A 12,272-nucleotide genomic window follows, 5' to 3' on the forward strand; every position below is an offset into this window, starting at 1 on the left:
GAACCCGATCTAACCCAAGTCTCCTAAAATTACAAAAAATGCCCCTTGGACCACAAGAAATTACAAAACTGCCATTATAACCTAATACCTAAGCATTCGAAGGGCATTGTTTATCGTCTACCTCTCGATGAGAGCAAGCCAGCAACAGCGCCAAAAATCTCATCCACCTAACTCCTTTATTCCTTCACCATAGACCTTTTCTTTTCCTTCTTTCTCCCCTTCCACCGTCCTCTCCGGCCATCGTTTCCCTATTCATCATCTTTTCTGGTAAGAGTGGACGTTTTGCAGCAAGGAAGTTCACTCTTATTCGAAACCTTCTTAGATCCACACTGAATCCTCATTCTTGCTCAAAGACAAGTTAACCAGCGCCCGCAACCGACTGAAAGTTCCCCTCTTTCGCTGATTAAGTGCAGACTAAACTCTTGTCCAGGTATATTCCATTCTCACAGTTCTTTCCCTAGATTTTCTTTCGTTTTCATTTGCATTTACTCCGACATTGGCCCTGAAATAATTGAGATCTGAAAGGTCGTTAGAGCCGGTGATGAGGCTTTTGCCTAACCGGACTCTGCAAACTCCTTGCCACCAATCAGTCTCATCATATTTTCTATTGGTGGCATTTTGATTGTCGCGCAGACTTGTTTTTAGAGTAGGATATATCTTAGTAGTTTAAAGTTCCTCTTTAGCATTCTGTTATCAGTCTTTCTTGTTAGTAATTACAGCAGCTCCATTTTTTTTGTTTCATTTTGTTTTTCTGTGTGACTATGTTCTGATCGAGTAAAAAGGCTGTTGAGCCTCGAAGTCTAGTGCTTTTTTTGTTCTAGCTGCTTGTTGGAATGAATTTTGTTGTGCTTGATATGTTTCAAAGTTGGCATAGTTATGATACTTTCTTCATTTTTTCGTGCAGTGATTAACTTAGAATAGGTAAATTATTGTTACCTCAGTTCCATGAATACTTATTTTTGAACTCAATGGTTATCTGATGCAGATTCTAGAGACCGGGTTTAAGATGTTGGGTCAAGTTGAGTTATCCTGCCAATGGTACCGGGCTCAAAGAAGACTGTGATGTCTATAATGTTAAACCCCGGTAGTAGAAACTTATCCAATCATGAATATATATATATATATATATATATATATAATAACAAATGATAAAAAAAATGATGATGAAAGAGGAACAAGTGCAAAATGTTAAAAAAAAAAAAAAGATGTCGGCGAATTAGAAGAGGAGATCCGATTGAGTGTTTCTTTGAATTCGAGGGAAGCATATGAACATATAAAACAATAAGAGGAAAGAAAGAGAAGATAGAGAAGGGAGATCCCTGATTTTGAACCAAGGCTGACAGAAGGGTATGTTTGGTTTGAAGGAAAAGGTAGGGAAAGATAGGGAAACCAATACAAGATTTGAAAAAGGTCACCCTACCTTTTACTTCCTTTCCCTACATTTTCCTTCAAACCAAACATAGCCGAAGGGGATTAATTTCAGCTACAGTGGGGTCAGATTCAAAAATAAAAAAATTAAGTAAAACAAAAAAATATATGCGTATACATAATAACTGGGTCCGGGTGATTTGTTTGGTGAGTAGGATATATATCCAGAATAGGAACAAGAAAGGGGGAATAAGTTACTTATTTACCAAAAGGGAAAGAATGAAAAATATGAAGCAGAAAAAAAATAAAAATATAAAATAAAAGAAATAAGAGAGAAAAATGTAAAAAAAAGTAAAAAATATATATAAAGTAATAATAAATAAATAAATAATAGGTAATACTAAATAAAAATATAATTAGGGGAATTCTGGCTTGTTCTTGATTTATTTTGCTTTATTAATTACTAATTGCTCTTATTTAGTTGAGGAATCATGTTCTTGTGTTTGTGCTTGTTCAGAACCCCATGTGGGCTCCACCTTCCCTCTCCTATCTGAGTCTTACCCGAACTGGTTTAGCTAGTGCCTCAGACTATTGGAGTCACTATTGAACCAAATTGATTTTGATACTATTCTCGGAGGTCCCATCACCTCCATTTCCTAATCTGATGGGTGGCGACTCCAAATCAAGCCCAAGTGGGCCATTTCCCGATGCTCACAATGGGTCAATAGGTGGATCAGATGGAGATCTAGAGTTATAAGCTTCTAGCCAAACAAGGGAGGTCTAAAGTGAAATTTGGTAGGTACATATTTCAAAATGTCAGTGGTTTATTGTTGGAGTTTGATTGGTCAAAAGTGGTGGTAAAGAACAAATCTTTGTTGTTTGATTAGGGTCAAACAAAGGGAGGTTCAAGGTGAATTTTGGCATACAGCATTTCAAAGTGTTCAGAGTTTTGGGGGTACTGCTTGATTAGTCAAAAGAAGAGTCAAAAGAATGATTTAGGGTTGCAAATCCTTGGCCAATGAAAAGGGATGAAACAGAACCCAGGCCAGATGAAAGGTCAAATGAAGAAAAAAAAGGGTTAAAGATTATACAACCTTTAAAAATTTAAGTCAAAAGAATGATTTAAGTGAGCTTAAGTACCTTGAATTAGAACATTTAAGACTATAACTTAATGATTATACAATCAGTATACTGGTTTTAATTCAAAATTCATTATTACATGACACAGTAAATTACAATTCATGATTAATAACAAAGTTCCATTAATGAACCAGCTAGAAAGTGCATCTAACAACAAACAGAATAGAAAAGGGTTCAACACAACATAGGCACAAAAGGAAACCCAAAAAAACAACACATATTAGACTCCAAAACAAGTGAAGCTACTTGAAATTTGTGAATGCAGGATACCATCTAAGACCATATCACTAAACTCAGTTTTTTAAGTTATTTAGTCCAAGCAATCTTAAGGAAACCAAGGTGGTGTGTCATCAAATTCATAGAAACCTTGTCTCCTAATACTAAACTTTTAAACCTACACAACCAACAGATACCCAAAACACATTAAAACTAACTTAAACGGACCATTAGAAAGATAAATACTTGTCAATGATTAAAACCTTAAATATCACTGGTTTGGAAAAAAAAAAAGGAAGGAAATCCAAACAGCCCAATATTTTCATTCTCTCCTCAACTACTGCATACCTTAAATCTTGAAGCAACAGAAGAAAACTTGTATGATGATCTTGAAGATTCCTCTGGAAGGGAAGGGAAAAGACCAGAAATGAAAGAGCATTTTGATGAAGACAACAGATTGCAGTGTTCTACCACAACATAGTCTCTATTTTTATCTAGAAAAGAATCCGTTTGATAAGTAACCTACAATCAAGTACAAAGTACAAAAATTATAACCAATAGTACTTCACCAGATGATAAGAGAGTTCTGCAAAGTATTAGGAGTAATAACATGCCTTCCCAGCATAATGGGTAACAGTAAAATCTGTCTCTGAAAACTTTGCCTTTTCCAATCTAGGGTGAGTTCGGAAGCTTTGAAACAACCTTGTAGAGAATGTTTCATGCGTTGATTTTGGAAACATGCTGCATAAACAACAAAATCTGTATAAAATGCATTTGAGCTATGATTGCAGATTAAAAGTTCACCAAATTTGAGTTTAACTTTTCATATACCAGGCTTCATCCAAAAGAGCAATTATTCCAATGGGTTTCTGCAAAAACATATAGAAAAGAATTTGTAAAGGTGAATGAAATAAAAATATAAAAGAGCACAAGTAAAAGGGGAAGAAGATGTTTGAGTCACCAGCACTCGAAATGGGGGCCTATTTTAGGTTCTCGGTCAAATGGAGAGAGAAACCAACAATTGAGAACTTTTGAATTAGTGAAGAAGAGTATATGAAGCTAGATGGAAACACATGTGCAAGCATGCTAAAATTGCTGCTTGCATGGGGTCGAGCTATTTCTAACCCAATAGGAATAATGAGCCCAAAAAAAGAGGGAACAAGAAGAAAAAAAGGAAAAAAGAAGAAAAAACAAAAAATGTGAATATATTCTGAATTTGTATGTTTTTTGTGGTAAGATCCCAATTTGTTGTTCTAGGGACTTATGTGTAAATATATTAGTTGGCTTCACCAATCTCCAGCAAGCCATTGAGTCTTATAAAAGCGATGGTGGTTGTTTCTGCAGAGGTCTTTTTTGGTTGTTTCTTTCTTGTTTGAGTTGTATCTTAGCCCCAGCTAGGGTTTTCAAGTATTGGAAGCTTGGGTTTTGAGGAACCGACACATTTTGGAACTTTCCAAACCTTCCATCGATGTGTACCGCACAAGAAGCCAGCTTGACACCATTTTTCTTGCAGCAGAATCGTTCCATGAAGGGTTCTACATCAGGTTTCTTGACAGTAAATCCGATTGAAGATTACAACAGAAGAGGAGAGAAGAGGAGAGAAGAGAAGAGAAGAGAAGAAGGAAGAAAGGAGAAGAAGGTTTAGAGGCAATGGAATTGTGTTGGCGGCGCCAGCTACATTATAATATACAGGGCGAAAAAAATAAGAAGGGAAATGACCCTTGTGCCCCTACTAAGTAAGGTTACAGTAACATATTAAAATAAAAAAAGCTTTGATCAACCAAACAGACCCTAACAAAATAAAATCAATTATTTCAACACTCCCCCTCAAGTTGGAGCATAGATGTCAATCATGCCCAACTTGTCACAAATCATTATACCGCACATGATGAAGACCTTTGGTGAAGATGTCTGCAAGTTGTTCTTCTGAGCTGACATATGGGGTGCGCACTTCTCCATTTACAAGTTTCTCTCTAACAAAATGCTTGCCCACTTCAATGTGTTTCGTCCTATCATGGAGGACTGGATTAGTTGCAATGTTGATAGCAGCCTTATTGTCGCAATAGAGTGACATAGGGTTGCTAACTATAAAACCCAGCTCTCCTAACAGATTTCTTATCCCACATGATTTCAGTAACTCCATGAAACATAGCTTTGTACTCTGCTTCAACACTAGAACTAGCCACCACACTTTGCTTCTTGCTTCTCCATGTGACTAGGTTTCCCCCTACAAAGGCACAATATCCACGGGTAGACTTCGGGTCATCAACTGCCCCTGCCCAATCAATATCAGTATATACTTCAACCTTTAAATGTCCATGTTTCTAGAACAGCAAACCAGCTCTAGGAAACTTCCTAAGGTATCTGAGGATCCTCTCTGTAACTTCAAGGTGAGCTGTCTTAGGGTTGGGCATGAACTGACTAAGGACACCCACTGCATAAGCAATATCAAGCCTGGTCATGGACAAATACAAGAGTCTCCCTACAAGTCTCTGAAACTTCTTCACATCTTTCAAGAACTCTCCCTAACTGTCTCCCAGTTGATGGTTAGGCTCAATTGGTGAGTCAATTGGTCTCGCCCCTAGTTTGCCTGTATCTTCTAGTAGATCTAGTACATATTTCCGTTGGGAAATAAAGATTCCCTTGTGAAAGCGAGCAACTTCAATTCCAAGGAAATAACGTAAGAGGCCTAGATCTTTCACCTCAAATTGAGTGGCTAAGAACATTTTTAGTCTATGTATTTCAGCCTCCCAATCTCCAGTGAACACTATGTCATCCACATACACAATTAGAAAAGCAATTTTCCCGTCACCTTTCTTCACAATTAGAAAAACAATCTCCAGTGGAACTTACTAAACCAGGCCCAAGGAGATTGTTTCAGCCCAAATAAAGATTTTTTTAACTTGCACACTTTCTGTTTACTGCCTTTAGCACAAAAACCTAGAGGTTGGATCATGTACACTTCCTCTTCCAAGTCACCATTCAAGAAAACATTTTTTATGTCCAATTGGTGAAGTTCCTAGTCAAGATTTGCCGCTAGTGAAAGGAGAATTCTGATAGAGTTCATCTTGCCTACTGGGACAAAAGTCTCTGCATAGTCCACTCCATATACTTATGTAAAACCTTTTGCCACCAGTCTGGCCTTGTACCTTTCAACAGTTCCATTAGCCTCGTGTTCCACTGTGAAACCCACTTGCACCCTACTGGTTCCTCCCCTTCAGAAAGATCCACCAACTCCCAAGTGCCATTTTTGTGTAATGCATCGATCTCTTCCTTCATTGCATCTGTCCATTCAAGTTTGGATAAAGCTTTTGCCACATTCTTAGGAATAGGAATACTGTCAACAGAGGAGAGGAATGCATGATATGAAGATGAAATATGATCAAAGGACACAAAGTGAGAGATAGGATGATTAGTGGTACAAGATCTAACACCCTTTCTCTTAGCAATAGGAACATCAAGATCATTAATGATAGGGGAATCAACATTAAGAGGAGCAGGCATACCAATAGGAGCAAGTGTACCTGGCTTATGGGAAGGATCAACCTCCGGTGAAGCCGATGTTGCTTGCATAGTGTTGAGTTCCACGGCTCTTGAAAGAGACGGAATGGAGGAGGATCAGGAAGAGGAGTTAATTGAGTCTGAGCCTGGGTGTGTTTCTCCTCAACCTTACTCTCCCCCTAAGGAGAAACCGAGAAGAAAAATTTATTCTAAAAGGACACGTCGATTGAGACATAGTACTTACAAGAGGCGGGATCATAGCACCGATACCCCTTTTGAAATAGAGGGTAACCAAAGAAGACACAAGGAATAGCACGAGGATCAAGTTTACCCCGAGTAGGTGACAAGTTATGAACAAAGCAACGACACCCAAAAACACGCATTGGAATGGAGAACAGCGAAGTTGTAGGAAACAAAAGCTGATGTGGGGCCTTATACTCTAGTAGCCAAGATGGCATACGGTTGATGGATGTACTTAGCACACAAAAACAGCATCCATCCAAAAGCATTTCGAAACATTCATATGGATTAACAAGCCACGAGCCACTTCAAGAAAATGACGATTTTTTTCTTTCAGCAACACTGCTTTGTTGGGGTGTCCTAGCACAAGAGCTTTGTTGAAGTGATCCACTCGAAAAAAAGAATTCCATGAGATCACCATGGAAGTATTCCTTTGCATTGTCCGACTAGAAAATATGGATTTCAGTTTGGAACTGAGTGAACACCATGCGTTGAAAGTCTTTCACAATTTTAGGCACTTCATCTCTAGATCGCATAAGGTAAACCCAGGTGTATCTAGTGTAATCATCGATCAAGGTAATGAAGTACTTATATCCATCCTCAGTAGATAGAGTAACAGGGCCCCAAACATCAGAATAAACAATATGAAACGGAAATTCAGATCTTTTATTTCTCAAAGGAAAAGAGCTTCTACAATGTTTACTCAATTGACATGTCTGACAATGCAACTGACTCATTGACCAAGACTCAAACAGCTTTGGAAACATAACTTTTAATGACTCAAAAGAAAGATGACCAAAACGACTGTGCCATAAATAGGCTTGACTCTCACTGGACGAACTTAAGGACTCTGTCTCCACAAGACCAGCTTTATTCTCCAACGCGTAGAAAGACCATCTACCATGCTTCCTCTACTAATCATCTTCCCCAAGGCCAAATCCTAAAACACACATGAAGACGAATAAAAAGTAACTAAACAATTCAAGGAGTGAGTAATACTACTAATGGAAAGCAAATTTATAGGTAATTTAGGAACATGTAGTACATTAGAAAGGGTAAGGCCAAGTGGGAGATATATGGTTCCTTGGCCAGCTATGGTGGAGAAAGAACCAGCAGCTAGTCTCACCTTATCTCTCCTAGAGAGGATTGTATGCTTGAAATAAATTTGACTGACCGGTCATGTGGTATGAGATGACACATGGAAGGCAGTGCAGTGTTACCTGATGCATACGCAACAGAAGTAGGAGTAGGACCAGAATCCATCGCGCGAAGTGTCCTACCATATAACTCCAAATGGTCACGGAAGGAGTTGATGATCTCTTCCTTAGGGTCAGAACCGGGATGCCTTTCCTAAGTTACATGGAACCAATCTCTTGAGATGCCATATTAGTTGAGTTATACTTTTTCTAATTCTGCTGACATGGTTTCTTGCCCTGATCAATTGTTGACTTTTTACCCAAATCCTGTGCCCATTTAGGTTTTCCATGGAGATCCCAACATGCATCTCTAGTGTGTCTTGTCTTCTAGTAGTGAGTGCACCAAAGCTTACTCTTATCATCAGTTCTCTTCTGAGAGTCACCCTTCTTAAAACCACCTCCAACATTAGTATCTGAACTTCCCTAGACAGTTGGGGCAACTGGCTCCCCCTCTGTACAATTCATCACATTTCTTCTACTCTCTTCTGGTTGAACCAAGGCATAAACCTCTTGAACTGATAGCAAGTCTTTACTTCCCAAGATTTGCACCCTGATGGACTCATATGAAGGATTCAGCCCCAAGAGGAAGGCAAATACCCATTGTTGAGATACTAGTGATTTGTATGCCTTTGCATCTTCATCACACTTCCAGTTAACATTCTGATAGTGATCAAGTTCTTTGCATATCGATTTTAGATCTGAATAGTACACCGAGAGGCTCCTTCCCCCCTGCTTGCAATTGGTATATCTTGGCATAGTGTCTCTACTCTGAATAGGTGGACTTTGCTTGTTACCATATTTCACAAGCAGCTTCAGCCCACATAAAAGTTTTTCTCACCTGTGGCAGCATGGAAACCAAGAGCCAAGACATCACCATACTATTTTTTTGGTTCCATCTATCATATTCAGCACTTCCACTCTTCAATTCCTTCACTTTCCCATTGATGTATCCTATTTTTCCCCTAGCAGTGATGTAGAGTTTTATTCCCCTAGACCATTCAAGGTAATTCAGGCCATCAAAGGGAATAACAGCCATAGGGAAACTCATATCCATTCCCCCACTCACTCCATTTTGACTTCTAGAAATCCCTAAAGTAGCAGAATTCTCAGACGACATGGTCAACACAGATTTTTTTTTATCTAACACCTCAACTTAAGATCCCTCCTTATATCAGAACAAAAGGCTCCACACACAAATGATCAGTCCACACACACTTCAGTTTTTTGGACTTAATCTGTCCACAACACCAGCACCTATTTCCAAAAAAAATAATATGACAAATCTGATTTTCAGACCTGTACGGAATAACAGTCCCAGCCTACTAGTTTTTTTTTCCAGAAGGTCTACAAGCATTAATCACAAGGGGAGATCCTTACGCACAAGACATCAAGCCAACAAGTAGAGAAAACAGGTCATACATGACCTACAGCCACCTTTCACAGGTACAGGATCACACGATCCAAAACAAACTGAAGTAAAAAACCTCACAAGGGTTTGCCGACATTCAGTGGTTTAGATCCATTCGTTTTCCTCTTGGTACACGACCAAGGGAAGAAAGAAACACAGGAAAAAAAGGGTGGTACCAGTTGCAGATCTGATTCGATCAGCCCAGATTTACTCCTCTGATCCACCCAGTTTCAGCAGCTTGGAGAAGACACTTGATCGCCCAGATTCAATGGCCACGCTCTGATACCATCTTGACAGTAAATCTGATTGAAGATTACAGCAGAAGAGAGGAGAGAAGAGAAGAAGGAAGAAAGGAGAATAAGGTTTAGAGGCAATGGAACTGTGCTCGCGGCGCCAGCTTCATTATAATATATAGGGCGAAAAAATAAGAAGGGAAATGACCAGTGTGCGCCTACTAAGTAAAGTTACAATAAAAGATTAAAATAAAATAGATTTAATCAGCCAAACAGACCCTAACAAAATAAAATCAATTATTTCAACAAGGTTCAGGTCTAAAATCCCTTGTGCCCCTTAGGCTGTATTTGGTTTGATAGAAAATAAGAAAGAAACAGAAAGTTGAGAGAAAGTTATTCAGGAATTTCACAAAATTATTTCAACAAGGTTCAGGTCTAAAATCCCTTGTGCCCCTTAGGCTGTATTTGGTTTGATAGAAAATAAGAAAGAAACAGAAAGTTGAGAGAAAGTTAATCAGGAATTTCACAAAATTAGTTAAGAAATTCCCTTCATCTTTCTGTTTCTCTGATATTTTCTATCAACCCAAACATTACATTAGAATCACCCCCCAGCATGTTATCTCTATGATTTAGTTTTATCCCCAACCGTAGGCCATGGAAAACTGCCATGAGTTCTGCTCTTCTACAGTCCCCTACACCTTAAGCTCCCAACTATAAAGCCAATATCAGACCCTCTCAGTTTCTGAATATTCCACTTATTCCAAAATTACCCTTTATGCCAGAATTCCCAGATTTCCTTCCTAAGCCGCACCCATCAAAGTTCATCTTTGTAAACTAGGCCCTAGAGGGCTTCCACTGGATATTTACTCATGTTCTTAATGTCAAAGGTGCGGCCACAACTTGCCAGTTTTGGATGATATCATTGGTAGAAAAGAAGTAAAATTAGGCAAACTTCTCACTCAATGAACCACCCTCACTATAGTATTTCCCACCAATGTGTCTACCAGAAAGATTTATGGTGTATTTCCTCCCTATATGACCAACACAAAAAGACAAGCCTTCTGTATACATATATAGGACATTGCCAGTTAGCTCACTAAGAGAAGCTCTTACTTCACCTGATATGGACACCTATTTCCATATGCATGTATAGATACTTCAATTGGTTCCTTATAATGTCGAATATAGGACAATATGGGGTCGGCTACATGAATCCTGTTTCACCAATCCACTTTATTTAATGCCATATCCACTCTCAATCTATCAGTGCTTAAATCAGGTCATGCTACTTCTGCCCATTTCCTTTTTTATCTACCACTAGCCCTTCGAGCCCCTTCAACTTGAAACAAATAACTTCTTCTAACTAGTGCTCTTGATGGTCTTCCATGCACATAACCAAACCATCTTAATCTGCTTTCTCTTATTTTATCACCTATTGCAGCTACTTCTAGGTTACTACAGATGACTTCATTCCTCATCCCATCCTTTCTAGATTTTCCACTCATCTACACGTGAATATGGATCCTGTTTTGTCCTTGAAAACAAATATGAAACTATAAAAATTTGACAGACATAATAAATAGAGAACCTGTTTTTATCACTTCCTATGAATAACTTCATTTCTGATCCCCGCCTTTATGGTACGTTTGGTTGCTGCGATTGGGATGGGAAAATGGGAATATTCCCATTAGATTCCCATTTTCACGTGCTTGTTCGCTGGGATGGGATGGGAACCGCAGGATGCTGGTTCTCAAAACCAAGGATGCAGGATCGCGCTGAAATGGTGCAACCCCAGTGAAAAGAGAAAATTGTGAGAAAAAAATGACGAGACTTTCAACTGAAGCTCCGCAGCCGTCCTCTCACCGTCTCTCTGCATCTACAGCAATCATGTCTCTGGCAGCATTCTCGACAATATCCGACCAAGATAAGACCAGATCCGTGACCATAGAATAAAGGCAACTATATTCTTCACGTTTTTGGCATCATCGATCTCCTCATGCCGTCAAGAAAACATGGTCGTTCGTCGGCTAAAATCCATTGTTTCTGGCGGTATAGAGGTAGATGTTTAACAGATCTACACTTGTGCTTGTAGAACCTTGAACGAACATGGTCGGCTAAAAGCCATTGTTTCCCGTTAAAACGCGCCAAGGTGTTTATGCCTTTTTCTGGGTTCAAACCAGCTTCAAGGTAAGAGTTTTCTTCCCTCGGATCAGTTTTTTCCCATGAGATATGTTTCTCTTCCCTCAGATTTGTTAAACCAGATCCCAATTATTCTTTTTACTTTTTTTTAGTTTTATAAGTTTTCTCATTGGGGTGAAGATTGGAGGCACTGAGAACAACTCCAGATCTTGCTTCGCCCTTGTACCCTCTGCAACTTTGAAGGTGACAAACCCTTCCTACATGCTGCTGAAGTATTGATTTATAAATATATTATTATTTGTTAACTTTTTTCTGGGCATTCTTCTTTTACTAATGAAGGGGAGATTGGAACTCACCTCGTCCACGCCACTGGTTTCAGTTCAAAGGAAGATAATGAACAGTAATTTTCCCTTCTCAGCAATCAAACACCAGAATGCCAAAATGAGAAAATAAATTTTCCCTTCTCATCCCATCCTTTCCCATCCCAACCCTTCTCAGCAACCAAACGGACTGTTAGTTCTTCCACTTTTTTTTCTCAGCATATGCATTTCTGCCACTCATTTTCTGGAGATGTTGATTCTTCACTACCCAACACTCTGCTCCATACAACAAGGCTGGCCTCACAATTGTTTTATAGAATTTTGCTTTTTTTTTTTGATAGATGGAATTTTGCTTTTAATCTAAGTGGAAAATAAAATATTACTATTAATCATGTTTGCCATCACAGAATAACAAATAAATCAGCTCAAATCCACCACACAAAGGTCCACGATGAAAATACTTTTATTCAGGAAAGGATGTTATAAGAAGGATGATAAAGGAAGGCAAGGA

General features: G+C 38.8%; 1 protein-coding gene across 6 annotated transcripts in view; it reads right to left on the bottom strand.

Moving 5' to 3' along the window:
* XI-I (myosin) overlaps positions 1 to 12,272 on the bottom strand; it is a 79,710-nt gene that overhangs the window by 39,227 nt on the left and 28,211 nt on the right. For all 6 annotated transcript variants that reach the window (XR_016103204.1, XR_016103203.1, XM_088957453.1 and 3 more), the window contains 3 exons: positions 3,556 to 3,593; positions 3,339 to 3,465; positions 3,073 to 3,246 (listed from right to left, as the gene is read on the bottom strand). Coding sequence is in view for 4 of the 6 variants with exons in the window: in XM_088957453.1 (XP_088813579.1) it covers positions 3,073 to 3,246; positions 3,339 to 3,465; positions 3,556 to 3,593 (339 nt within the window). In the remaining 2 variants the exon portion in view is untranslated. The remainder of the gene's footprint in view (positions 1 to 3,072; positions 3,247 to 3,338; positions 3,466 to 3,555; positions 3,594 to 12,272) is intronic.

The sequence above is a fragment of the Nelumbo lutea genome, chromosome 8, assembly GCF_056320005.1.
Source record: "Nelumbo lutea isolate HS-2025 chromosome 8, American lotus-T2T, whole genome shotgun sequence".
Taxonomy (NCBI): domain Eukaryota; kingdom Viridiplantae; phylum Streptophyta; class Magnoliopsida; order Proteales; family Nelumbonaceae; genus Nelumbo; species Nelumbo lutea.